The sequence below is a fragment of the Mustela putorius genome, unplaced genomic scaffold (genome assembly GCF_011764305.1).
Source record: "Mustela putorius furo isolate JIRA1106 unplaced genomic scaffold, ASM1176430v1.1 tig00003972_pilon_pilon_pilon, whole genome shotgun sequence".
NCBI classification, from domain to species: domain Eukaryota; kingdom Metazoa; phylum Chordata; class Mammalia; order Carnivora; family Mustelidae; genus Mustela; species Mustela putorius.
The window spans coordinates 12668094-12695467 of NW_025422115.1; the positions used below are offsets into that span (position 1 = coordinate 12668094).

Sequence of the window (27374 nt, forward strand, 5' to 3'; positions counted from 1 at the left end):
GGGCAGATGCGAACTCCTCATGTCATTGCACAAATGCAGAATTCCCCACAGACCACCTAGAGAGGCTGCTGCAGAAATGCTTCTGTTGACTGCTCAGCACACTTATTACCACAAAACATTTGCCTGAAACGTCCATTTGTTGGCCAAGGTGCAAAGATACCTATTGCCAATGTTTTTGGGAAAGGTGGGCTATGGGCAGAGTCGGGGGTCCTTACAGCGACATCATTAAGCTTTCAGCACAATCTTTTCACCATCTTGTACTAAACTTTTAGATTCATGGTAAAAGCCAGGCAGGACAGAAATGAAAATGTCCTTGAGTAAGCATTCTCAGAGTCCTTTCAGAACTAAAGTATCTCAGCCTCATCTACCTCTCCTCTCACTGAATACTTTCATTACACTCAGAACTATCTACAGTTGGAACATCCATCTATTTGTTGACTTGTAGGTCCCTTTTATTTCTTCAGATGAGTCTGAGAGTCTTCTATAAGCAGTCATTTCTCCAGTGCCTGGAATAGCTCCCACATGCACACACTGGGTGTCCCATGAATAGTCGCTGAACAAAACAAAGACTTTGAAGATATGGGGGGGGGGTCACACAAAAGCATACAGCATGGGACTCAAGAAGTAGAAAGGGAAAGAGATAGCTTAGCTCTTCTTGGCTTTAATTCCCCAAATCTCAGTGCAAGAGGGGACACCTGCCCTTTCAACCACTCTAAGTAGAAGCCCTGGCCCTACGCAGTTACTAACTCACTGAGAGCTCCATGGGCTTACTGGTCAAGATGCTTAGTGACAGACACCCCCTGAATTAGTACCAGATAGTCTCTCTGAATCCTTCTACCGCACGATGATTTCCTAGCAGGCCAATGTTTATGCCCGTGAGTTTTATGGCCTGGCCTACAAGGAGGGTGACAGGAAAATGGCAGCCATCAGTAGAGTCCTGGCTCTCTGATCATAATCTTGTTAAACTAACAGGACCCAAAGCAAGTCAGCAGCACCTCCTGTGTATAGACCTCTGGCTTGCACTTGGGATGGCTGCATGTCTGAGAACTCTGGGCAATGGTTATATCTATGCTCATGGGATAGCAGTACATCTGGACTACTGCTTTATAGGTAACCATTCAGCCCTTTGCAACAGCTCTGTGGTAAGTCATAGTCCTCTTCTTCCTGGTTCTCCAAATGCCAAGTTCCTCAGGCCTTTTTTCAGGAATAGGAACACAGATGCAGGGTTAAGAACCTAAGTCAAATAATTCAAACTAAGTATTATTCTAAAGCAAGTGCTTACTATTCAATGTGGAGAAAACACGAGGCCTAAATTAACATTTAAGTTATTCTAATTTTTGTTTTGTTTTACAAAAAAACATAAGAAAATACATTCTCAGGGATGCCTGGGTGGTTCAGCTGGTTAAGCCACTGACTTCAGCTCGGGTCATAATTCTCGGAGTCCTGGAATCAAATCCCATATCGGGCTTCCGCAGTTTGTGGGGAGCCTGCTTCTCCCTCTCCCTTTCCCTCTGCCTCTTCCCCTGCTTGTGCTCTCTCTCTCTTTCTCTCTGTCAAATAAATAAATAAAATATTTTTTAAAAAAGGAAATATATTCACAGAACTGTCTGAAAGCCGTTGTTATGCAGATTCTTTGAGCATGTTGCTGGGAAAGTCATTAGGTTAAGTTGATTTTGTTGGCAGCCCCATTCTTTCCTTGTTCCCCAATATCCACTCTTAGCCATGTCATTTGAAATTCTTCTCACTAAAAAGAAGCTGTCTACCCACCTCCTGAATAAGGGCCAGCTTTGTGACTTGCTTTGTCTGACGGAATATGTGGAAGTGACCATGTGTCAGTCTCAAGCTTAGCTCCCAAGAGGCATTCTGGTTTTGGTCTCCTTTTGTGCTTCTGCCTTTGCTGTGAAAAAGCCATGCCCAGATGAATCTGTTGGTCCTAGGTAGACGATGACCATGGGGAGCAGGATGGAGGTGCCTACTCATCCCTTCAGAGACCACCCACCCGAAGGTCTGTGAGTGAGCTAGCCAGGACAAGCAGAGATACTCATTAATCACACAGACACACAAGTTATGAGCACTTACTATCATCTGGCATTGAGGCTTTCCAGCTATTTGTTACACAGCAACATTGTGGCAATAGAGAAGAGATACAACAATCAACACAGGTGACAACATACATAGAAAAGCATACATTCTCCTATTAATAAATGGAAATCACAATCTGATACTTCTCAAGAGTGTCGTAAGATAGCAGTGCCCTTTGTAGACAGGGCACTTTTTCTAAAACAGGAGCATCTATCTCTATGTTTCAGGATAAATTCACTATCATTGTAGAAATATCAATCTTGGTGAAATGAGTAGTCACATCAGGCAAATGAGATAGGCTCTGATGCATCTCTTCGTGATTTTCAAACAATATAGTCATAAAGCAACACACAAAGGCCAAAACTGCTAGGAGTGCTGAAAACCAAAACCAACAGAAAAGTGTATGCCAGGTCCTCAATCATCAGCCAGGGTCAGAACTGTTAGAATGGATGATTGAGGAAGTTCTTAAGGAGAACACTACAGGCTCAGCGCTCTGAAGAGGAAGGGAGGAATCAGTTTGAAGGAACTAGGAAAGTACTCCCCACCTATCTGGGTCTGATTATGTCACTTGGCAGAGTTTCACCTCCAGAATGTTGTTCAAATGGGTAGACACTAGCACATGTGACTATTTTACATTAAATTTTTAAAGTAATTAAAAATGAAATAAAATTTGAAATTCAGTTTCTCTGATGTACTAGCCACATTACAAGTGCTCGGTGGCCACATATGGCCTGGCAACTACTGTATCAGATGGTACAGATTATAGAACATCTTCATCACCATGTGTAAGTTTCCCATGGAAAGGGCTAGAAAACAGCACTGAGCCAGACAAGCAACTGGTCTGGCCTTGCCTGCTAATCCAAACCCCCAATTCCGCTCTCTCTCTTTCTCTGTCTCTCTCCTCCCTTCTATATCTTCAGAGGACACAACTCTGGTTGAAAGTGGTTAGGGAACATAGCTGAATGCATGTAACCCACTGACTCAAAGAAAATCCATTGCTACTAAAGGCAGGTATCTACAGGACTTGGAAGCCATGCATACCAGAGTGGAAAATATCATTCAAGACTATGCAAAGTATCATACATTGCACCTAGTCAGTTAACCAGGCAGTCAGAAGTGAGGGTCCTACTCTGCATGAATGCAATTAGGCATAAAAAATGGAACACATTAACCAGATTTTCAGATTTATACCCTAAGGATTAAGTCCTCCAAGGTGAAAGTGAAGCTGAAGGAGACCAAGGTCACCATATCCATAGTCTCACTAAAAAATCACTTTATCTCTAGGATATATCCCACCCAAGGATAATCATGAATAAAACAAAGAAGTGTTCTATGAAAAGTATGAAAGTGTGAAAAATGAAAGTTGAAATATTTGGAAGATCTGCCTTGTAGTCAAAAGGCATGAATGCATATGCTCTCTTTAGAACAAGAGCAGGGAGAAACAGGGAAAGAACAGCCTGGGAAAAAGGCAGAAATAGATGCTATTAAAGCTATGAAAAAGAATGCTAGGATTTCCAGCCTTAGATACTAAATTGGAAATTTATATGGAAAACAGATAGTAGAATTGACGCAGCTGAAAATAATTTAATGGTAGGGATGTCTTCTTAAAACTTAATGGGCATACAAGTCACTGAAGGAATTTGTTAAAATGCAGATTCTGAGCAGAAGGTCTGGGGTGTGTCTGTAATTTTGAACTTCCCAGATGATGTTGCTGTTCCTGCCTGGGGATAGTAGTTAAAGTGGAAAGGAGAGGGCAAACTTACAGAACCTTCTTAAAGGTAGAAGAAGGCAAAGCTTTGGAAACAGAGAGAAGATGATAGGTATAGGACAGAAAATGGGTATGAAACAGCTTTATTAGACAAACAGAGCAAAAAACAAACAATATACAAGTCAACAAATTAAACATGAAACAGTATTTTTTTTAAATTGGGTTAAAATATGCATAAAATTTACCATTTGCACCATTTTTAAGTGTACAGTTTAGTATAAAGTACATTCACATTACTTGGAACTCCTAGAAAAAGATGGGAAAAGCCTCATGACATTGGATTTGGCAATGATTTCTTGGATATGGCATTAAAGCACAGGCAACAAGAACAATAACAAACTATAAATTGGACTACAGAAAAATTAAAGACTTATGTGAATCACAGAACACAATCAACAGACTGAGGAGGCAAATAGTGGAAGGGGAGAAAATATTTGCAAGTTATATATCTGAAAAAGGTAGTTAATATTCAGATTATATAGAGAACTCTTAGTAGTCAATAACGAACAAACAAACAATCTGTTTAAAAACACAGAAAGGACTTAAATAGTCTGTTTCTCCAAAGAAGATATACAAATGGCCCATAGGCATGTGGAAAGATGCTTAAAATATTATCAGTCACTAAGGGAATCAACGTCACAACCACAGTGAGATACCATTTCATACCCATTAGGATGGTATTATGAAAAAAAGAAAAAAGAAAAAAAGAAAGAGAGGGCAAGGAAGGAACAAACGAATGGAGGAAGGAAGGAAAAGGGAAAGGAAGGGGAAGGGAAGGAAAGGAAGAAGGAAGGAAGGAAGGAAGGAAGGAAGGAAAGAAGGAAAGAAGGAGGGAAGGAAGGAGAGGAGGGAGGAAGGCAGGCAGGCAGGCGGGCTAAATAATATTCCATTGTACGGATATACCACATTTTGTTTATTTATATGCTGATGGACAATTGGTTTGTTTCTAACTTTGGCAGTCAAGTGCTCTACCCCTGAGCTATACCCCCTGTTTCTAACTTTTGGCTATGACGAATAATGCTGCTGTGAATATTGGTGTAAGTCTACCTGTTTGAGTCACTGCTTTTGTTTCTTTTGTCCATACTTAGAATAGGAATTGCTGGCCCTTCCAATGCTTCTATGTGTAAGTTTTTGAGGAATAGTCATACTGCTTTTCCCAGTGGCTGAACTGTTTTATATTCTCATCAGCAATACATAAGGATTCCACTTACTCTCTAAGTTTGCCAACACATTTCTTTACTTTCTTCTTCTTTCCTCCTCTCCTCTCCTTTCCCTTCCTTTTCTTCCTTTCTCTCGCTCTCTTTTTCTCATAATACCATCCTAATGGGTATGAAGCAGACTCCCCACTGGGCATGAAGCCCAACTTGGGGCTTGATCCTGTAAGCCATGTGATCATGACTTGAACATATATTATCCAATTTTTTGGTATATAATTTTCCACAGTATTCTCTTGTAAGTCTTTTATTTCTATAAAATTGGTAGTAATGTTCTCCATTTCTGGTTTTTGTTATTTGAGTCTTCTCCATTTTTTCTTAGTTGGTCTAACTAAATGTTAGTTTACTTAGTTGCTCTTTTCAAAGGACCAAATTTTCATTCCATTGATTTTTCTACATAGTGTTAGTACACTCTATTTTATCTATCTCTACTCTAATCTTTCAGCTCTCTTTAGATTACTATTTGTATGGAATATACATTCTTCTATTCTTTCGCTTTAAATTTATGTATGTCTTTAGATCAAAAGTGAGTCTCTCCTAAGTACCATATGGGTAGATTCTATTTTATTCTGAATCCATTCTTCCAGTCTCTAGCTATTGTGTGAAGAGTTTAATCTATTTATATTTAAAGTAATCAGTAATAAGGAAAGACTTCTACATTTTTTCTATTCCCTGTATGTTCAGGAGATTTTTGTTCCTTCATTTCCTCCATCTTTTTCTTTTCTGTTGAGTTGATTTGTGTGTGAGTATGCGAGAGAGATGTTTTGATTCTCTTCTTGTTTCCTTGATGTATGTCCTTTTCTTTTTGGTTCCCATGGGGGACATCTTAATATTATAATAATCTAATCTGAATTGACATAAACTTTACTTTAACCACATATAAAAACTCTACCCAATTTGTTTTGCACCACCCTGTGTTATTGACATTACATATACTGTGTACCTCACAACATACCTTTGTAATTATTTTTAAGCAGTTGTCTTTTCAATAACAGAAAAAGTGGAGTTATAAAAATAATTAAAGTAAAACTAGTTTCATTTACCTTTACTGGAGATTTTTAATATTCATATACCTTCATGTCTAATATCCTTTCATTTCAAACTGAAGACGCCCTTTAGCCTTTCTTGTGGAGCAGTTCTAGTAGTAATGAAGTCCTTCAGTTTTGGTTTATCTGAGAATTTATTAATTTCTCCTCACTTTTGAAGAGCAATTTTGCAAGATTTACAATTGCCTTTTGACAGGTGTTTATCTTTCAACATTTTAAATATTTAATCATTCCACTGCCTTCTGGTCTCCAAGGTTTCTTTCTTTCTTTTTTTTTTTTTAATTTTAATTCTAAATTTTATTAAGACTGAAATTTTCACATTTAAACTCTAGCTGAAATTCACTGATAAATAATGTGAGATAGAGGCACGTGGGTGGCTCAGTGGGTTAAAGCCTCTGCCTTCAGCTCAGGTCATGATCCCAGGGTCCTGGGATGGAGCCCCGCATGGGGCTCTCTGCTCAGCTGGGAGCCTGCTTACTTCTCTCTCTGCCTGCCTCTCTGCCTACCCACGATCTCGGTCTGTCAAACAAATAAATAAATAAATAATCTTAAAAAAATAATGTGAGATAATTTTTCATCCTTGTAATTAAATAATTCATTCGACTAAGAATTTGTTTTGCTTTCTTTATAAACTTTTGAGTTTATTATGCCTTTTTAAAAAAGATTTTTATTATTTATTTGACACAGAGAGAGAAAGATCACAAGTTGGCAGAGGGACAGCAAAGAGAGAGGGGGAGGCAGGCTCCCCGCCAAGCAGAGAGCCCAACGTGAGGCTTGATCCTAAGACCCTGAGATCATGACCTGAGCCGAAAGCAGAGGCTTTTTTAAAAAAATTTTATTATTTGATTAGAAAAATGGCTGATAATCTTTTTTGAGGCTCCCTTATATAGGAAGAGTTATTTTGCTCTTGAAGATTTCCAGATTCTCCCTGTATCTGTTGCTTTTCATAGTTTGATTATATGTGTCTTAGTGTGGGTCTCTTTGGTTTTATCCTACTTGGAGTTCATTGAGGTCCTTGGATTTGTGGATTCATGTGTTTTTTTGTTTGTTTGTTTTTGTTTTTGTTTTTTTAATCAACTTCCAGAATTTTTTAGCCAGTATTTCTTTTTTTTTTTTTAAGATTTTATTTATTTATTTGACAGAGAGAAATCACAAGTAGATGGAGAGGCAGGCAGAGAGAGAGAGGGAAGCAGGCTCTCTGCTAAGCAGAGAGCCCGATGCGGGACTCGATCCCAGGACTCTGAGATCATGACCTGAGCCAAAGGCAGCAGCTTAACCCACTGAGCCACCCAGGCGCCCCGAGCCAGTATTTCTTAAAATAATCTCTGTGCATCTTTCTCATGTTCATCCCTTGGTGCACCTTATGGTTTCTAACAAGTCCCTTAGGCTTCATTTGCTTTTCTTCAATCATTTTTCTTTCTGTTCTCAGACTTGATCATTTTAATGTTCCTATTTTCAAATTTGCTGATTTTTTTCTTCTGGCTGCTGAAACCTGGTGCTGAACCCCCTCTAGTGAATTCACTTCAATCACTGTGTTTTTCAGCTTCAGAATTTGTTTGTTCCCTTTTATAATTTCTACCTCTTTATTTTATTTTGTGCAATTTATTCATGTATCATTTTCTCAATTCCCTTCTGTTTCTTTGTCCATGTTTTCCCTTAGCTCTTTGAGCATAGTTATGACAGACAATTTAGTCTTCATCCAGTAAGTCCAGTGTCTGGACATATTCAAGGACAGTTTTGTCTATTTATTTTGTTCCTCCAAATGAATTATGTTTTACTCTTTCTTTGTATGTCTTGTGTTATTTTTTCTTAAAAATTGGTCATTTGACTATTATAATGTTGTAACTCTAAAAATCAGATTTTTTTTTCCTTCCCGTGGGGGCTGCTGTCTTATTTGTTATTGTTTTTCTTTTTAAGGAAGGTCATAATAATTCATTTATTTTGAGGTATTTCTAAACTTTTTAAAAAACACTTTACTTATCAGTAAAACTTGCAAAATCTCTGTTCTATTAATTCATGGTCAGCTAATGTTTTAACAGAAATGCCTTTGAATGACAGGAGCTGAAACAAACAAAAAGCCCAAACAAACAATCAATAGAGCAAACAACTACCTCTTCCTGTGTTTGCAGAATGGCTCTGTCCTGGCACATTCTTTCACCACTTGCCTAGAATGGCCCTGTGCGTGGAGATCAACCAAGGTAAAAACTTCAGGTCCTCTCAGGACTTTTCTAAGAATATGTTTTGCCTGGGCATATGCAAAACTTTCTAAATTTTGTATACTTAGCTGCTTTTGAAAAACCTTATTTCTCAGAATCTCACTCCAGTTTTGCCTTTGGGCCTTCCATGGTCTATTTCATATTTCTACCTTGAGTCTCCTGCCCTGGACACCTATTGGGTTTGTAGACATGCAGCCTTTATGAGCACAACCTGCTCTTCTTTTCCTGCCTGCTTTCTGAGTTACCTGTATAAACAGAGATTGGGCATCATGTTTCAGTCCTTTAGTTATCTTCCAGACACTTTAGAACATATGTACACAACAATTTACAAACAAGGTTTCCTCTGTTCCCTGCATTGCAAGGGAGAAAACTGGTAACTAACCTGCCACCTGCCCCTGAACCAGGGTGGGGATGGGGAAATGGTAGGTTAAAAATGTCACAAAACTTTCCAACTCTTTTGAATATAGTGTTTTGTTTTTTTGTTTTTGTTTTTGTTTTTGTTTTTGTTTTTTCTTATTTGGCATTTGGTTGGCTTCTCTGGACTCTGGATTATTTTCCAGAGCTCCTATAAAGTTGCTTCAGACAGCTTCTGCTTATTTTTTTGATATTTCTGTACAGAAACAAGAGCTTGAAGGTTCTTAGTCTGTCTTTTGCTGTTGTCACTCCCCAATAAAGAGACCTTTAAAATCAACGGGAGGGGGCTATTTATAAAGATAAAGCAGAAATTAAACCAATGAATGAATAAAGAATATGTGGTATATATACAAAAAGGAATAGTATTCAGCCATCAGAAAGGATGAATACCCATCATTTGAATTGACATGGATGGAACTGGAGGAGATTATGCTAAGTGAAGTAAGTCAAGCAAAGAATGACAATTATCATACAGTTTCACTCATATATGGAACATAAGTAATAGCACAGAGGACTACAGGGGAATGGAAGGGACAAATCAGAGAGGGAGACAAACCATGACGGACTATGGACCTGGGGAAACAAACTGAGGGTTTCAGAGGGAAGAGGGGTGGAAAGCAGGGGTAACAAGGTAATGGGTATTAAGAAGAGCACATGTTGTGATGTGCACTGGGTATTATATATAACTAATGAATTAATGAACACTACATCAAAGACTAATGTTGTCCTATACAGTGGCTAACTGAATATAAAAAAACAAATAAATAGAACAGTGATAGAAAGCAAAAAAATAAAAAAAGTAAAATAAGGAAGAAATTAAGAAACAGAATTATGATATAAAATCAAGAGCTAGCTCTTTAAAATATAAAAAAATATTTCTTTATGCTACTGAACAAAATTAAAAATGAAAAAGGGCATAAAACAATATATTCTAGGGGGCAACGCATATGCACATGCTAATTAGTTAGAAGAGCCAGATTAAAAAGGACATTTTCCTAAAAAACATAAATCTTCAAGATTGATACAAGAAGAAAACTTAGAGAAATCTGTAAATATAGCAGAAATTGAAACTGTATACCAGGGTAGAAAATGTCATTCAAGAACCTGGTGGTGGGTATTATGGAGGGCACTTATTGCATGGAGCACTGGGTATGGTGCATAAACAATGAATTCTAGAACACTGAAAAGAAATAAAATAAAATAAAATGAAAAATAAAAAGCTTCTAGAGAACTGTGAGATAATAAATTCCTGTTGTTTTAAGCAAAAAAAAAAAAAAAAAGAAGAAGAAGAAGAAGAAGAAAGAACCTATTCAAAGTACCATGCTTCTATACAAAACATTTCATACGTCATGTATATTTATGAGTAATTTTTTTAAAGTACTTACAGGAATACTAACCCTTAAATATAGATATTTACTATATAATGTAATCTATTACAGAACATACAAAGAGAGAAATCTTCTTGATTCATATTATATCAAAACATACTATGAAATATAAAGACAGATATAATCTATTGCTATATTTAACAGAATCTATATGGTATATATCACAAGTGTGTGAGTGTTCCACATTACCACCTCACCAATAAATAATTTACTAGGGAATTTGGTGAAACGGTCCATGGTTCTTAGAAATTTCAGCCAAGTCATAGATCTTAATTGGAGTCAGAATAATGGGAGAGAAGGAATTAACCTGGGAATAGATTTCTTGGGATGATCTCCAGCCATCCCTATGGGAGATTATCTCTTCCAGTCAGGATTCCAGGAGGAATGGTGTCCACTTCAGACTTGGGACAATTAGAATAGTCTTGAGGTGGTAAGAACACAGGAGACTGAATAGGAACTGGATTGTCAGAGTAGGAATGCAGGCATATTTCCTGTGGATCACACATGAGCTACATGTAAAAAATAGAAGATCCAAAGTTATGTTGGCTCCTCTATTACATGGCTTCCTAGAGGGTAGAGAGATAGACACTGACCAGGAAAATGGATTCTTGGAGCTTAGGAAAGTGTTCCAAGGGACTCCATGGAATAGAAACACATTCTACTCTGCTATTCTCCCAAGCCCCAATGCTGGTCAAGGGACCAGCTGAAGAAAGGTCCCTCTTGGTAGGAAGCTCTGAGAAGAGTCAATTTTCAATATCTTCTAAGACCAGAGAGTATGAAGCTATGGGAAAAAATGATACTAGCTCAAGTAAAATCTTTTTTCCTTATTTTCCCTCCATCCCCTAAATCTCCAAAATAGGAGGAGTCTTACGTAAACTGTCAATCTGGGTTGTGGGGTAAAAGACGTATAGAGAAAAGTAGAATCAGGGAGGCTGAGAAATCAACTATCCTCCCTTTGCCATTACAGGCTTCTAGCCTAAAATAGGGCAGGGCTATGGAAGGAGAAAATATTAATGCTAAATCTAATTTAGTATTAAACATTGACCTGATAATTCCTGAGACAAACCATGAGAGGCTATAGACTCTGAGAAACAAACTGAGGATTTTGGAGGGAGGGAGAAGGTGGGATGAGCCTGGTGGTAGGTATTATGGAGGGCACACATTGCATGGAGCACTGTGGTGCATAAACAATGGATTTTGGAACCCTGAAAAAAATAAAATTAAATTAAAAAAAAAAGATCTATTACTAAAATATTGGCAGAAAACCAAGAGATCTGCCCAAATTCTTATAAGGTTAAGTAATGCCTCACTGAACAGTGTATAAGGTGATGGTGGGGGACAAGCGAAACTGCACTATGACTAGGTCACAAGGTATGTTTACCACCAATAAACTTGTTGTCTAAAGATTTTTAAAGGAATAATTATAGCAACATATTTATGGATATGTCTTCTCAGGTAGATAAAACAAAAGCAAAAGTAAACTACTGGGACTACACCAAAATAAAAAGCTTTTGCATAGCAAAGGAAACCATCAACAAAGCAAAAACTCAGCTTATTGAACTGGAGGGGATATCTGCAAATGATATATTTGATAAAAAAATAATATCTAAAATATATGAAGAACACATCTCAACATCAAAAAATAGTCTGATTAAAAAATGGGCAAAGAACTTAAATAGACATTTCTCCAAAGAAATACAGATAGCCAACCAACATATAAAAAGATGTTTAACAACACTAATCATCAGGAAAATCATCAATCCATCATCCATCAATCATCAAAACTACAATGAGATATCACTTCACACCAGTCAATGGCAAATATCAAAAAAGATAAGAAATAACAAGTGTTGGCAGTGATGTGGAAAAAAGGGACCCGCATGCTGGTGGGAACATAAACTGGTGCAACCACTATGGAAAACAGTATGAATATTCCTCAAAAAATTAAAAATAGAAATCCCATAGGATGCAATAATTCCACTATGGGCGCTTACCCCCGTCCATGAAAGTTCTAATTTGGAAAGCTATATGCACCCCTATGTTTATTACAGCATTATTTACAACACCCAAGATTATGGAAGCAACCTGTGTTCATTGATAGATGAATGGAAAAAGAAGATGTGATACACACACACACACAATGATATGATTCAGCCATAAAAAGAAATGTTATTTGCAACAGCATGATGAAATTACAGGGCATCATGCTAAGTAAAATAAGTCAGACAGAAAAACAAAAATACCATAAGCTTTCACTTGTTTGTTGAATCCAAACAAAGCAAGCCAGGAAACAAACAAAAAACAGACTCTTAAACACGGGAAACAAACTGGTGGCTACCAGAAGGGAGGAGTGTGGAGGGTTGGTAGAATAGATAAAGGGAATCAGAGGTACAGACTTCCATTTCTAAAATAAATAAGTCACAGAGAGGAAAAATACAGCATAGAGAGTATAGTTAATAATATTATCACATTGCATCATGACAGATGGTGACTATACTTATCATGGTATTCTTGAGTAATATATACAATTGTTGAATCAATATGTTGTATACCTGAAACTAACAGAACATTTTGTGTCAATCATGTTTCAATGAAAATAAAAACAATTATAAGTTTGCCATGGACAGAACAAATGTAATAGTTTTTTTTTTTACAGAGTATTGCCCACCATGATAAAATAGGATTTATTTCAGGAAGTTAAGGATGAATCAAGGAAGGGTATTAATACATTTCAGTTACAGGTTAAATTACGAAAATGAGCAGATAAGGTGAATTAATAAAAATCTATTTTTATTTCTGATATGTAAAGAAAAAATAATCTGGGGCCAGTTGTCTGATTTATAATTAGTTCTTGAATATAAATTCCATAAATTGGTGATATCTGTGTTATTAAACTCATGACACAGTTCCCAGAACATTTTTTAATGAAAGTAAAAGAATGATTTGTAACTACCTTAAACTGAAAAGGCAAATCATTTTTTCATAGTGTGATACAAAAAGCACTCTTATTATAACAAAGAACTAGGAAATAATGTACACTATTATCCTTATTGTGTTTCATTTTCTGGAAGTTGAAATCAGTGCAATAATCAGGAAATAGAAATAAGAATAAAACTAAAGAAAATGAACATAAAAATCATTATAAAAATATGACTGTTAGACTAAAATCCTCAAGATTATTAACTAAACTGTTAGCCTAGATGGATATGATATTGGATAAATGCCCAAACAAAGATACTTATAAGCAAATAGACTATAGCTTTCCCATATATCAGTAAAAGTTAGTTGGGAAAACAACACAAAAATGATCCCATTCCTAAAAGCATCACACATAATGAATAGGAATAACCTTATCAAGATATGAAAGGGCTGTCTGAAGAAATGACAAAATTCTGCTACAAGCCATGAAATGAAGACATGAATGAATTCAGAAATGTCACCTGTTATGTAGGAAAGATTGGACATATTATAGCACTTGTTCAAAGTAATACTTAATGAACATAATTCTCACCAAGATGAATTCTGGTGGACTAAGAATCTAAATAGAAAATATAAAAATAGAAATGCTACAGAAAGAATTAGAATTTAAATTTAATCCTCACAGAATATATTTTCCACCCAGCACTGCACTAGGTTTTGGGGATGGAACAATAAATAAGACAGAAACAGTTCTTTTCTCAGAGAATTTATATTCTCATGGTGGCTTCCCCACCATTATTGATAAACAAAAAGTCAATACCTAAGAGATGGAATAAAATGGCAAAATAAAGTTACATCTAAATAAGTGCTCTAATGTGAATAAAAGCAATATGTTGTAATAGAAAGGGAATAGACAATCAAAGCGGAATTCTTGTGGAGGTGACCGTTGAACTGTCCTCAATTACATAACTGCTCCATGAGACTAAAAACACAAATATCTAGAAGTGTTGTATTATATCCAGCAAAGAGCATGTGCAAAGGCCTTAAGACAGGGGCATCGTAACGCTTGATACTTCTCAAGAGTGGAAGGAAGGTCTGCATACTGGAAGCAAGATAAAGAGTGAGTGGAAGATTCAAAGTGTGAGTAACAAGCATGTTAGATGGGAAATGGGAAGATGAAGAGGCTTCTGTGTTTTTAATGAAAGTAGGAGGCAATGTCAAATGAGCGTGGCGGGAGGTGACTGAAGTGAAGGTGTGAAACAGTCCTTAAAAGCAGGGGAAGAATGGATGAGCATAGGAAGGATATAGAATTTTATGAGTATGAACATAAAATGAAATGAGAGATTTTTCTCCAGCCCTGAGGGATGAAGTAAATAGATAGATTACTTGCAGTAACCAAAATAATGATAAAGCCCAAAGCAGATGTCACAACACTAAATATGTAACTGATTGCTGATAGAAGTAAATACTGGCATAATTCTTTTTAAAAATTTATTTATTTATTTATTTATTTGGACAAACAGAGAGAGAGAGAGAGGGAGAGAGCCCACAAGCAGGGGGCAGGGAGAGAGACAAGCAGACTCTGTGCTAAGCACAGAGCCCAATGTAAGAATCCCACGACCCTGAAATTATGACCAGAGCCAAAATCAAGGCTCTGATGCTTAACTGACTGAGAAACCCAGGGGTCCCAGCATGATCCTTTTTAGAAAGTAATTCACCAATATGTTATTTACTTACATAGAAGTAACTGAGAAACAATGGCAAAATAGGAGTTTGCAAAGTAAGCACGCCTGTGCTCAAATCACATGGGCCTTATTAATTCTGTTAGTTTGCATATTTTCTGGGGGAAAGAGATGTCTGGTCAGAACCACTGTATAAAAAGGTTTCAGAATAAGATGACAGCCAAACCAATTAGGTGACTTAATTTGAATTTTGTAAAATACGTTGTAGCTTCATCTTAATATTGCATTCAACTTCTTCATTATCGGAATGTCAACTTTAACAATTTTGAGTATTTTTTAATAGCAAGTGGAAATGTTGCAGTTTATCTTCCAACAAATTTTGCAATAAGCTTCTCAGGAAGAACATGGCTACACTGTTTTGATGAAGATGACTCAACCTGAGTTCCTCAGGTGCTTTTTGAAGCAAATCAAATACTGTTTTGTGAACCCATTTCCAATTCTTAGCATCAGGAAAAAAAAAAAATCAAAGACGAAGTGTGTGTCCTGAGAAAAGGTCACGCTACAAAATGGTGCTAGGTAAGATATTCAGTGACATCAGGTGATCAGTTGACTGAAAAAGAAACACGGGAAGACAGGAGAGGGACGACTCTGCCTTCTCACAAACAGCAAAAATCTCAAGCCCAGAACCAAAGAAAACTGAAAAACTGTGACAGGAACAGCCCCAAGATCCATAAGCATCTTAGCCAAGATTTTCCTAGTTCCTAAAAAGGTTTTGCTGCCCAAAGGAAATTCAAAGAGCCCCAGTTTTATTTTAGGATGGTATGTATGCCCTATCTAGAGCATTCTCTCACATCACATGGTGACATAGAGTGTGTAAAAGGCTCATCACTGTTTTATTTAGCTGAGCTCAATCCAATGAGCTCATGGTAGCGTTAGCCCAAGTTTCAACTCAAGGGGCTTTAAGAGTCATTGAAAAAACAGTTTCTGATTTATAATGACTTTTTATCGCTACAAGAGCATGATCACTCTCAACTATCTGTGTGAGCAGTCATCGACCACTTTTGCAGAGTCATCAGAGTAATGGATTATTGACTTCCCAGAATAATACTGAGATGACGTACAAACCTACATCATGGACAGCTCATCCACAGCCAGAGATCTTCATCTACGCTTGATAAAGAAAAAGCCCTCATTGATCATGTACTGCAATGGCTGGAGGAGCTTAACAGTGACTGACCTACCAGTAGAGGCAACTGCATATAGCTGGGTGAAGGAAATTCCAGTCTCAAATGGGGAGAAAATAATCAACACTAATGTCTCAGGGATACATCCAGGATAACCAGTATCTCCGAGATACAGCCAGTAAGAAAGCAATCCCTGTTGGGCTGGAATTTCATCAGCAGCACTGTAAAAGCAGGAGATAAACAACGATCCCAGTGCTCCATCAAGCTTCATGGGAGTTTAACTGACTAAAGACCTCAGCTGTATTAGACCTCCTTCAGGTTTATGCATGGTACCTAGATACCAAAAGGATATACTGGCTTCCAAAAGGATATCACTAGGCTTTCATACACTAGCCCATTCTTGGTTTGCCATGTCACTAATATGATCCAGTGAACATAACAGGAGAAAGAGAACAAATGGACGACAGGGTTTGGGGCCAAGAGGATGACAGAGGGTGCCTTACCAATGTGAGCACTCACACTGTTTTTTTTTTTTTTTAAACCAAAAACACAATACCTATACTGTGAGTGTGTGTGTCAGAGTGTGTGTGTGTATATAAAATAGAATAAATACAAATGGTACTTCGGTTCACATAGAATAAGTCAGAATATGTATATACATGAATTTAATAACATTATCAGTATTTTGAAATACTAAAGTGCTTCTTGTCCAAAAATCTGAATTACTTCAAATTCAAATTCAAATTGACTTCTATAGCTATGTGTGATTTTTAAATCTAAAGACAGAAATTTCTAGATCAGCCAATTTCAAAAGGAATCAGATGGCACAGGGTAGCTGTTAAGCATGTGCAGAATGTGGCGGTCTGTTGTTTAGAGATTTTTCTTTCTGACAGCTTGTCCAGGTCCACAGAGATCTGAAGAATTGTTTCAAAAATATGAAGTTCTAAATAAAGATCTAAGGAGTATATTAAGACTACATTTGAATAAAAACAGCTATTTATTTAGAAATCCATTTACTGACTTAAAAGGCTGTTTGAGATGTATAATGGATATAAATTTGACTAGAGAGTTCTTGAAGTTATTGTACCAAGTTTATTATTGAAAACTTCCCAAAGCTTATTATATGATTACTTAACTTTTATATATAAATTTATAGGCAGAGTATTAGCTAAGGATACAGTTTTATTCTCTTGGTTTCCTTATTCTTTCATGTTTTATGTTGTTAAATCCAACACTTGCAAACACAGCTTGGAAATTTATTACAGTTCCTTCATTCATATCGTATCATTCTGACTACTATGATTTGAATGTTTAAGTCCGCATTCCCTAAACTCGTATGTCGAAATCTTACCCTCTAAAGGTGGTGGTATTAGGTTATAAGGGTGGATCTTTCATGAATGGGATTAGTGTTCTTATAAAAGAGACCCCACAGAACTCCCTTCCCGGGTTCGCCAGCTGAGCACACAGCAAGAAGGCACCTATTGTGGATGAGGAAGCTGGCCGTCCCTTGACACTGGCACCTTGATCTTGTATTACAGGCTCCAGAAATGTTAGAAATAAATGTCTGTTGTTTGTAAGCCACCCAGCTTATGGTATTTTGTTATAGCAGTGTGAAAAGACCAAGACACTATCTTAACAGTTAAAGTTTCAACAGAGGCATACTAACATATTCTCACTCTGGTAAGAAAATAAAGAATGCAAAAATAAAAATAGAGAGGACCCAAATACCAAGTTTTGTTTAGAAAGCCAGGAAGCCTAGGGTGGCTGGCTCAGATGTTGAAGCATTTGACTTGATTTTGGCTCAGGTTATGATCTCAGGGTCCTGAATTGAGCCCTGCCTCAGGCTCCCTACTCAGCAGAGTGTGCTTCTCTCCTACTCCCTCTCCCTCAGCCCCCTCCCAGCCCTCCTCATCTTCTCTCTCTCCTCTCTCTCTGTCTCTAAAATAAATAAATAATTCTTTTTAAAAAAGCCAAGAAGTCTAGGCTTAATTTTTTATTGATATTTGTTTCTTTTTTCTCTACACACACACACACACACACACACACTTTTTCTATTCATATTTTGTGGGGCAGATAAAGGAGGGACATGACTCCTCATACTCCTCATTTCATGCTCACATGGTTTCTGGGTAATCTTTTGTACAACTGAGGTACTTGTCAGAACTTCCAGAATTCTACATCCATGTTTTTGATTTCTAGGAAAAAATATAAAATGCCTGGAATGTCCAGAAAAACATCAATCTGAACTTTTTCCCTACAGTAATACCATGGCTTGGTTGACATGCACCACCTTTCCTCCATTACAAAGTCCAATTTTTTGCTAAAATTCTGTCTCTTATTCTGTATATTGCTGTTTTGAGAAAGTCACTCAATATTTTCTACTTTAAGGCAATGTTAAATATTCCCCTTTCTTCATCTCAAGCAGTAAAAGTCACAGTGATATGGATTTAAATATATGTTTTTATGATTTCCTTTAGATGTGCTGGAGTCTTAGTTAAAGGCAATATGGACTCACAAAATTTTATGACAAATATTTTCTCCAAGATATCTACCTGTGTCCTACTCAAAACTGTGGTCATTCCTACAAGATCTCAAAGGCTTTTAGGCCAGGATAAAAGAAAGACACACATGTATGCATGTACGCACTCACACCCATGCCTACCTACCCACCCACAGACACAGACACACAAATTACTTCAAAACAAAACAAAACAAAACAAAAATCATTGCAAAATCAACACAAGATTTTTAAGATCACCATTTAGCAAGGGTGATAATATTAAAAAAATTAGCCACCAGCAGTGGTGGAGCATCATGGGAAGATCTGGTGGTTTCCAGGGTAACCAGGGAAGCCCAGGGCCTCCTCAGGGTTCCAGGCAGCAGTCTGGTTTACTGAGTCAAGTGATTTCATTATGAGACCTGGTGAGAGATGATTCTCATCAGGAAGCCTCACATTTAGTCATTCCCATAAATATTGGTGACACTACCTCATGAAGCTCTAAGGAGATTATACTGTATAATGGCAAAACTAGACATTTTTTTCACCTGGGCAAACAGCTTTGGGAGAACTTTATTGAAAAGCTCTGCAGTGTCACAGCAATATTAATTACAAGACTTTGTGGTTATAATAGGGGAAATCCATCCTCAGGTAACAATAATGCCCCAAATCTTGTATTTCTAAGATGTTTGTGTGTGTGTGTGTGTGTGTGTGTGTGTTTTGTGGTTGTCCCCTAATAATGTGAAGACATGGTCTCCCTTCCTATAATCACCTCAAGTGAGAAATTCAACGCCAATGCATCATGCAACTGCAAAATTGGCCCTGAAAAGGCAGACAGACCTGAGCCCGTACAGCACCGTTCCATCAGGGTGAAGGCGGATCATGCGGTTTTTCACTGTCACTCCATGCACAAATGACTTTTTGTCATTTAAGAAATATGTGTCAGGCACCCATAGCTGGTCAGCCACTCGATTGTCAAGCGTGAGGTTGAGAGGGATCCCAGAATAGGCAAGCCTTTTATCTCTCCAATATTGTTGAAAATACATGGTTAAGGTGTAATCCTGGGGGAAAAAAAAGAAAAGAAAAGAATTAGTTTGTGCACAGCCACAGGCATATTCCCTTCATGACTGGTCAGATTCAGGTTGGAACCCAGGAGAAATGGACATTACTTTCAGGCAAAGTAGGAAACAGTGGTTGCTTTCTTTAAATGCAAATATGAGGCTTAATAGGTCTAAATCATGTCTATAAATGCCCTGTTGTTTTTTTTTTAATAATAAATTTTTTAAAAAATCCTCTGTTTTATTTAAGTAAGAACCAGATGAGACATATTGGCATTTAAGCAATAGCCAAATCAATATAAAGGTCAAAAGAAATGTTTTAAAAGTAATCATAAAATCAGGTTGCTGGCAGGACCCTGAAAACTCCCCAGGTCCTCCATCTCCCACCAGGCAATCGTGCATCTTTACCACCCACAGCAGAGGAGCTCTATCTACAGATTTTCTCTACAAGGTAAGCCACTTCCCTCTCCTGCCCTCCTTGAGAGCTGGAAATAAAAACCCTCTGCACCCTGGAGACATAGTACCTGTGGGAGGTCTCTATGTCATTACATTTTCTTTCTCTTTCAGAATGCCATGGCCATTCCCACACTAACTAGGCGGTATCATCATCTTGAAATGACGATGCATTCGTCTGGGGAAAACGGGAGCCTATAGCTAAAGCTGTGTGTAGGAGAGGGGGAAATGGGCCATGGTGCAACCCCCACAGGCTTGCCAGCAAAACAAGCAAGTATTTAGACAGATGATCCTACATTTTGTTTGTTCATTTGTTTTTGTTTTGTTTGTTTCTTTGCAAAGTATGCAGTAAGAAAGTAGAAAAAAGAAATCAGGCTAAACATGAACATTCTATTTGTAAATTTTTATTCTTTTGGCAATCACTATTCCAATCTATGATAATCAAGTCTGAAAATTTGGTAATATTCATGGGACATCCTGAACCCACTATAGAAGGACCCAAGCTGAAAATCCAAAGGGAAGAGGGTAAACTCTCTGACCAGGGAAGGAGAAATCACTGTTACTTAGAGAAAAGTCTGAAATCACACACTTCCAGATGTCTGCAAACAGCCTGGCTTTGTGGGCAATGAGAGGTGGCATTGCAAATCAATTCAAGAACCCATCCTAGACACAGGTCTTATGACATCCCATCCAATACTCATTTTGCTGATTCACAGGGCAGTTTTCAGTGCTTATTAATCTAATAATGTCTACTTATTACTGATCTCATCAGTAGTAGAGCACAGAAGGCTCTGAAATGACAAAGAACACACCTGGATGTTCTTCTCCAGGTGCTCACAGGCAAGGTGACAAAACCAATACATGCTAAACAACTATCAGCAAGATAAATTTTAAGCCATAAGGGCCATTAAAAAAAAAATCAGATGGGGGGGCAGCAAATTCAAATGGGCTGGGGAGTCTTTATAGAGGTTTTATCTGCAACTGGGAGGAGAGATAGTATTTGAGTGGGTGAGAAGAAACATAGAAGAGTTTTTTTCCTAAGCACTTACATGGACAGAGCTCTGTGCCTGGCATTACCTGTGTGACCTGGGCCACACACCATCTCCAGCTCTCATAGAGCAAGTGACATTAAAGATAGGCCTTGGTTAGCCAGATATTGGAGAGGGGGCATGAAAAAGAAGCATACAAGTATGTTGCTTTTTTTTTTTTTTTTGAAGATTTATTTATTTGTCAGAGAGAAATAGAGAGAGCACAAGCAGGCAGAGTGGCAGGCAGAGCAGAGAGAGAAGCAGGCTCCCCACTGATCAAGGAGCCCGGTACGGGACCCTATCTCAGGACCCCGGGATCCTGACCTGAGCCAAAGGCAGTGGCTTAACCAACTGAGCCACCCAGGCACTCCGACAAGTATATTGCTTTTGTTTCATTGATTTTACTGAACTGATGAGAGACAGTGAGGAGTTCAGTTTACGTGAAACTTAGGCTTCAAAAGGAGGAAAGGACAGTGTGGTGGGCAAGCCTGGACTCTGTAGCAGGGACCAGAATGTAAAAAAAAAAAAAAAAAGACCTCGAATGTCAGCTCCTCAGCCAATGAAAGCCATTGACAGCCCAGTAGGAAGTGGCATAACCAAGCGTATTAATAGTCTTTTATTTTCTGTTTCCTTATGCTTTACATAAGCACTTCTAGACCCTGGCTGACCCTGGAAGGACTTTCCTCCTTTCCTTCAGGGCTAGCCAATTCCTAGAGACAGCAACCAATTCTGTTAAGGTCTAGATTGTGCTTTCCAGATGCAAATCAACCAATCCAGAGCTCATTCCCCAAGTGCCTTCTCTATTGGGCTTTTTCACATTCCAGGCCAATATTTCAACTATGTTTAAGTACCAGGAAAGTAGGGACAGTTTAGACCCCAGGGCCCACTTAAATTATTCAAACTAGCCCATCCTAAGCCTGCTTATCCAGCTTCCCATATGCCCATTCATTCTCATCGAAACCACAATAAAGCTCTTTGCCCACAGTTTCCCTTCTTTCCTGTGACCAACCCTAGTGCTTCCCTGTGCGTGCCACCACCCTCTTCCCTGTAATGGATGGTGTACCCCCTTCCTTTGAGGTCTGTGGTTTGCAAACTATCTTTCCAATGGCAGCTGTCTCCTGATCTGTTGCCCTTGCCATACCCAAATAATAATAAAACTTATTTTAAACACAAAATCACAGATCGGGAAGATCGGTTGTGTGGAGGTAAGAGAGATGATGAGCAAAGACCAAAATGAGTAGAGAGTGTTTGCTGGTGATTGATAAGGGAGAACAAGTGTAAGGGGGATGCTGGTTAGGGAAATCCTAAAAGTTCACAGATATTGGGCTTGATGTAGAACCTCAGGCTGCGAATGGACCCCCAAAGAGTGCCATCGCATTCCCTGTGTTACCATGCATGATGGCTAATGTAGGTGATGCATTTTAACTGAAACATTCAAAGTTCTAGTGGCACAACAAGGTGGAGATAAATCAGCAGTAGCAGCTAAAAGATTTTCTATTTGAATATAATGCTCCAAATTACATTCTTATTGAAATAGAAGCATTTCACTTGCTTCTCTCTTTGGTTTCTAAGCCCACATCCTACGCCTGAGTCATGAAGTCTAGCACGTCTCTGAGTTCCCTTCCAACTGGCGTTCACATGGGTTGCCATGAGGATGGAGGGAATGTGTCAGTTTATCCTGGGAACCCAGTTGTCATCCAGAGTCTGCAAGCTCAGGCTCTGGGTCTTATTTTGACCTGTGCTTTCTCCACACCATTAACAACACTTCTCAATTTTGGTCTTGGGTGTTTGCTGAGGTGACTTGAGTGGATTAGGGTTGCTGAGAGCTTAGGTAACAGACAGGGAAAAATAGCTATTTAAATCCAACTTCTGCCTTCTGAAGCAATGGCTTCACTACATCAGTGGGGACACTACTGAGTATCCCACTTCCTTCTGTACAGATTGGCAGACAAATGACAGTAACAGTGAACACGCTCTGATCCCTTGGCATATGCCAGTCATTTCTAATGTCATTTCACTTAAACGTAATGCAGGGATTATTAGTATTCTCATTATCATCCCCAATTGATGAAGGGGAAAAAAATGGAAGAGCTGAAGTAATTTGCCTCCTCCCTCCCCTGCATGCCCCATTAAACAAGAGTAACTAGAGGACATGGGATTTGAAGCTGGGGCTACCTCCCTATAGGGTGCAACTCTCAACCTCGAAACCGAAGCTCTAAGGGACAGGAGTTAAATTGTTCTGTGTAATATATGGAAATGAGCTTGGTGGGAGGACGGTTTGCAAAGATTTCTAAAGGGTGGAGAAGCAGGTCATATAAGTCAATGCTGTTTTTGAGGGGAATAAACACTATGGAACCACTAAGTGCCCCCATCTTCGCAAACATTTAGCACAGCTGCTATGTATACAGATGCCTTGTGAAAGTTTCTTTCCTTCAGGAGATCCCAGACAAGTTGGTGCTTCCCACATTCAGAGCTCCCCAGAGCCTTTGTGAGCCTTCCTTGCCTTTATTCATTTATTTCTTGTATTGGTCACCCCCAAACACGGTGCAGCTGAGGGGAGTTTTGGCGGGGGGGTGGAAGGAGAAAGGGGAAAGGCCCTGAAATGGTGTTTCTCAAATGCAGGGCTTTTGGGGGCTCCTGCCTTGATGGGGATTAGAACCAGGCAATACTGGTGATTCTGATCCTGGTGGTGAATGCCAGGCTCTCCATTCCTTGGGGCTCTGGAGAGTTCCCGGTGTCCCTGACTTTCATCTTTCTGGCTCTGGTGATTTGATCCACCTGAGCACAGGGAAGGGTCTGCAGTCACCCTGATGCAGAACTCTCAGACACCAGTAGCCCTTGCCAGGGTGAGAGGAAGCTGTGATTGTTTCCTCCTTTCCCACCTGTGCCTTTTGCAGGGGAAACTAACGCTCCTGGACAGAGACAGTAGGGAGGAGTGGGTGTGGGGAGAGGTGGGGATGAGGGAAGAAGAGAGTATAGAGAAAAGCTGCATTAGGAGCTTTGGGGGTCAAAGGGGGTCAGAGTGAGAGCAGGGTCTGGTGTAGGGAAAAGCAAAGGTCTGGAGGAAAAGGGCTGGAGGAAGGAGTGGGGCAATATCGAGGATCCAGGCTCTGTGAGAAATACAGAGAAATGAAGTACAGGAACGGGGAGGGCATGGGGAGAAGCAGGAGTCTGGGAGGAGCAGGCTCATGAGAGTAGTGGGTGTCCAGGAGGGGTGGGGGCCAGGGGGCCACGAAGTCCCTTCACTGCGCCGTGTGAAACCTCACCCTGGGAGCTCCAGAAACCTCACCCTGGGAGGATAGGCTTAATTAGATCTTACACAAGCTACTTGTGGTAGGAAGAGGCAGTCTGCTTCCTGGCACTGACCCTTGGCTGTGGCACAACCAGTCATGTCAGCACATCTAGACAGAACATGTTGACAGATGCAGGAGGGGAACAATGGTTTAGAGATCAGGAGTGACAGAAATAGCTGCCAATTGAGGCACAATGGTGGGGCCCTGTGTCCAGGAGACACAGAACCCCCTCTGCTGTGGGGCCTTCATGGACTGAGAGGGAAAATCTTCGCTCCTAGCCCTGTCCCAGATTCTCCAGACCTGGCTGGGAATATAGGCCCACAGAGTTCCTTCTGGGTATAATTTGGAACCACTTGATTTCCAAACACTGTGCTTTGGGTGATAGCTGAAATTTGCAGTACTTGGAGCATTTATAAAATATCCCTCCTATACATTAATTAATGTATACACACTGAATGTGTATACATAGATAGTGATTCTCATCCACTGTGTTAGCAGCTGCTTCAACAGCCTGGGGGGGGGGGGGGCTGAGAACACTGGGTTTCTGGCTTAGGTGCAGATCCAACCTGGGAATGGGGCTGGCAACAGATAGTTGGGGGGCCCTAAGTAAACACATTGATTTCCTGGCCCTCAGCCCCCTCAGCTTCCAGCACCTCCTACCGCCTCTGCTTCTCCATTCACTCAGTTGTCCAGCCCTAAATCCTTGCCAGGGAAGGCAACTGGAAGCCCATATAGAGGAACCATCCTTGGCCTCCTAGGTTAGCTCAGCCATGTCTCCAGGGGAGCAGGCTCTGTGCTGTTCCATCTCTAGTCACAGACTGCCTGAGTGTATGTATGTGTGTCTGTGTGGACCTGGACCCAGGACACCAGTTGAGACCACCTGGGCTTCTGCTTTACCAGGTTCATCTGTATCTGAAACGATTATCTATACAAGGAAGCCTCCTCTCTCTGGTTTATACTGTGACAGATTCCAGTGGACACTATAGCCCTGGGATATGGGGCTCAGTGGAGAGAGGTTAGGTAATGAGGAGGAAAACCCAAGTGTTTCCTCATCCAGAATTCTCTAGTCCGCTAGGACCTATATATAATGTATAAATGTGGGTTAATTATAGTTGGTAACTCAACAAAATCACTAGGTAAGTTTGAATGTCTTGAGTTCCTCTCTCCCCATTTTATAAAAGGCATATGACAAACTTAGGATCAGCATGAAGAAATACTGAAGTAAGAACTATATTCAGAACAGTCTTTCTTTAAAGAATCTTACAAGCAAAATCATTCAATGAGAAGGCCATTATTCCTTAGGGCTTTTTTGGGGGAGATGATGACCTCTGATAAGCTACTGAAGTCATGGACTTTCTCCCCTCTCTAACTCTGTGCATGCAGATGTTTGTGTATCAAATCAATCAGCATACTAATAAGTCCATGGCGGTGCATTCCTACCTGCTTCATATTGCTTTTACAAGGTGAGAACAAATTCTAGTGATGGAAGTTCTTCGAGTTTTTAGTAATTTCTTTAGAATTTGCATAATTTTTGTCATTGAAAAAATGTGACACAGTTGTCAGGTTTTATCCCAGCTTACAAAAATCCATTTCATGCAAAGGTCAGAAGCCAGAGTTCCTGGGCGAGACACCAGCCCAGCCCAGGGTCCCAGGGTTTGGAGCCAGTGGGCTGAAATACAGTGGGTGGGGCAGAAAGAGTAGACAGTGTGGGACCGCTAGGAAAGGATTTTGGCAGTCTTAGCCCCAGTAGTTGGGGCAGGGAACAGGCATTCTTGAATATGAGCCATTCATCTCCCAAGCATTTATACATAGGTGGCAGTCCTTTCAAAATCTCCTAAGAATGTAGAAACAGAGGCAGTAACAACAAAAATAACAAAATAAAACCGCAGCCTATCTTTTAGGCATTCAAGCAGCTCACATAAATTGCAATAAGAGATAAACAACAAAGTTTCTTTCTGCTGGTGGAACTCTCTCCACATTTATCACATTAAAATAACAAGAATACATATTTGAAAGTGGAGATACTGCTCATTATTCTGCAATTAAGAAATTGAAGAGATTTTCTCAGCGCAGGAAATGAAGACAACATTTACTAACCCTGAGAAAGAAATGCAATCTCTAAACCACATTTAAATATCTAGCTGCAGCTGTGAAAGCCACAGGACACCTGCATTTACATCTGGTTCAGCAAGTTTGTGATACAAAACCTCACAGGTAAGTTGTTCTTAGGTTAAGGAAAATTGTTCTGAAAAGTATACATAAGACCTAGGTCACAGAGACTCCCTTTGTAGGCATTTCTGCAACTACAATTAAGCTGGGGGAATCTTGGCACTTCTCTTAACAAAATGTATTTAGAAATTCTGAATCCATTCTTTCTAACCCTCTGAAAAGGAGTATCCAATGTGACATCTACCTCTTCCTCCACAACAGACTTCACTGGTGCTTAGGTTTCCATTCATTGAATCCATATGGTGATTTTTTTTCTAAGAAAGCATGATGTACCTCTTTCTACTACCCTCTCCCTGCCCCATTCCCTTTCAAGCACTCCTTGAGTATCTACATAGATGAGGGGCCATGCAGAGTGCTAGGGACCCAGAGATGAGGAAGACATAATTTGTAATTTTAAGAAGTTCACTATTTAGGAGGTAAACATAAAACTGAACCAAAGGAAAAAAAAAATGAAAGTGATTAAGAGAAGGAGCTTTAGTATCAAATATGCCTAAGTTTCAAGTTCGCTTTCTTCCTGTTGACTGGGCAAATGTAGGTGAACCATTTCACGGTTTTAAGCCCACTTACCCTATCTGGAAAGATAGCCTGCCACACTTTTAAGGGCTTAGCATGGTGGAGGCACCCATTCGGAATCAAGGAACACACAATAATGCAAAAGAAGTGTATATTTAAGGGATATCTACTAAGTCTGGGCTGGGAAGGAAGGAGGCTGATGTGCAAATAAGCAGGTAGGTCGCAGAGATGTTCTGGTCTTCTTATAATTGTTATACCGGCCCAAAGTTTCATGGTTTGTATTTTTTATTCATCCACCTAAATGTTAAATTTATTCAAAGGATGAACCAGTCACCTCTGTATGAAGTGTAAAAGGGCTGGTGAAAATAATTACAAGTTCCCCAGTTCTCC

The 27374-nt window shown here is 39.2% G+C and overlaps 1 protein-coding gene across 2 annotated transcripts in view; it reads right to left on the reverse strand.

Moving 5' to 3' along the window:
- GABRB3 (gamma-aminobutyric acid type A receptor subunit beta3) overlaps positions 1-27374 on the reverse strand; it is a 224733-nt gene that overhangs the window by 48873 nt on the left and 148486 nt on the right. For both annotated transcript variants that reach the window (XM_004779156.3, XM_004779155.3), the window contains exon 4: positions 19251-19471. In XM_004779156.3, coding sequence (XP_004779213.1) covers positions 19251-19471 — 221 coding nt within the window. The remainder of the gene's footprint in view (positions 1-19250; positions 19472-27374) is intronic.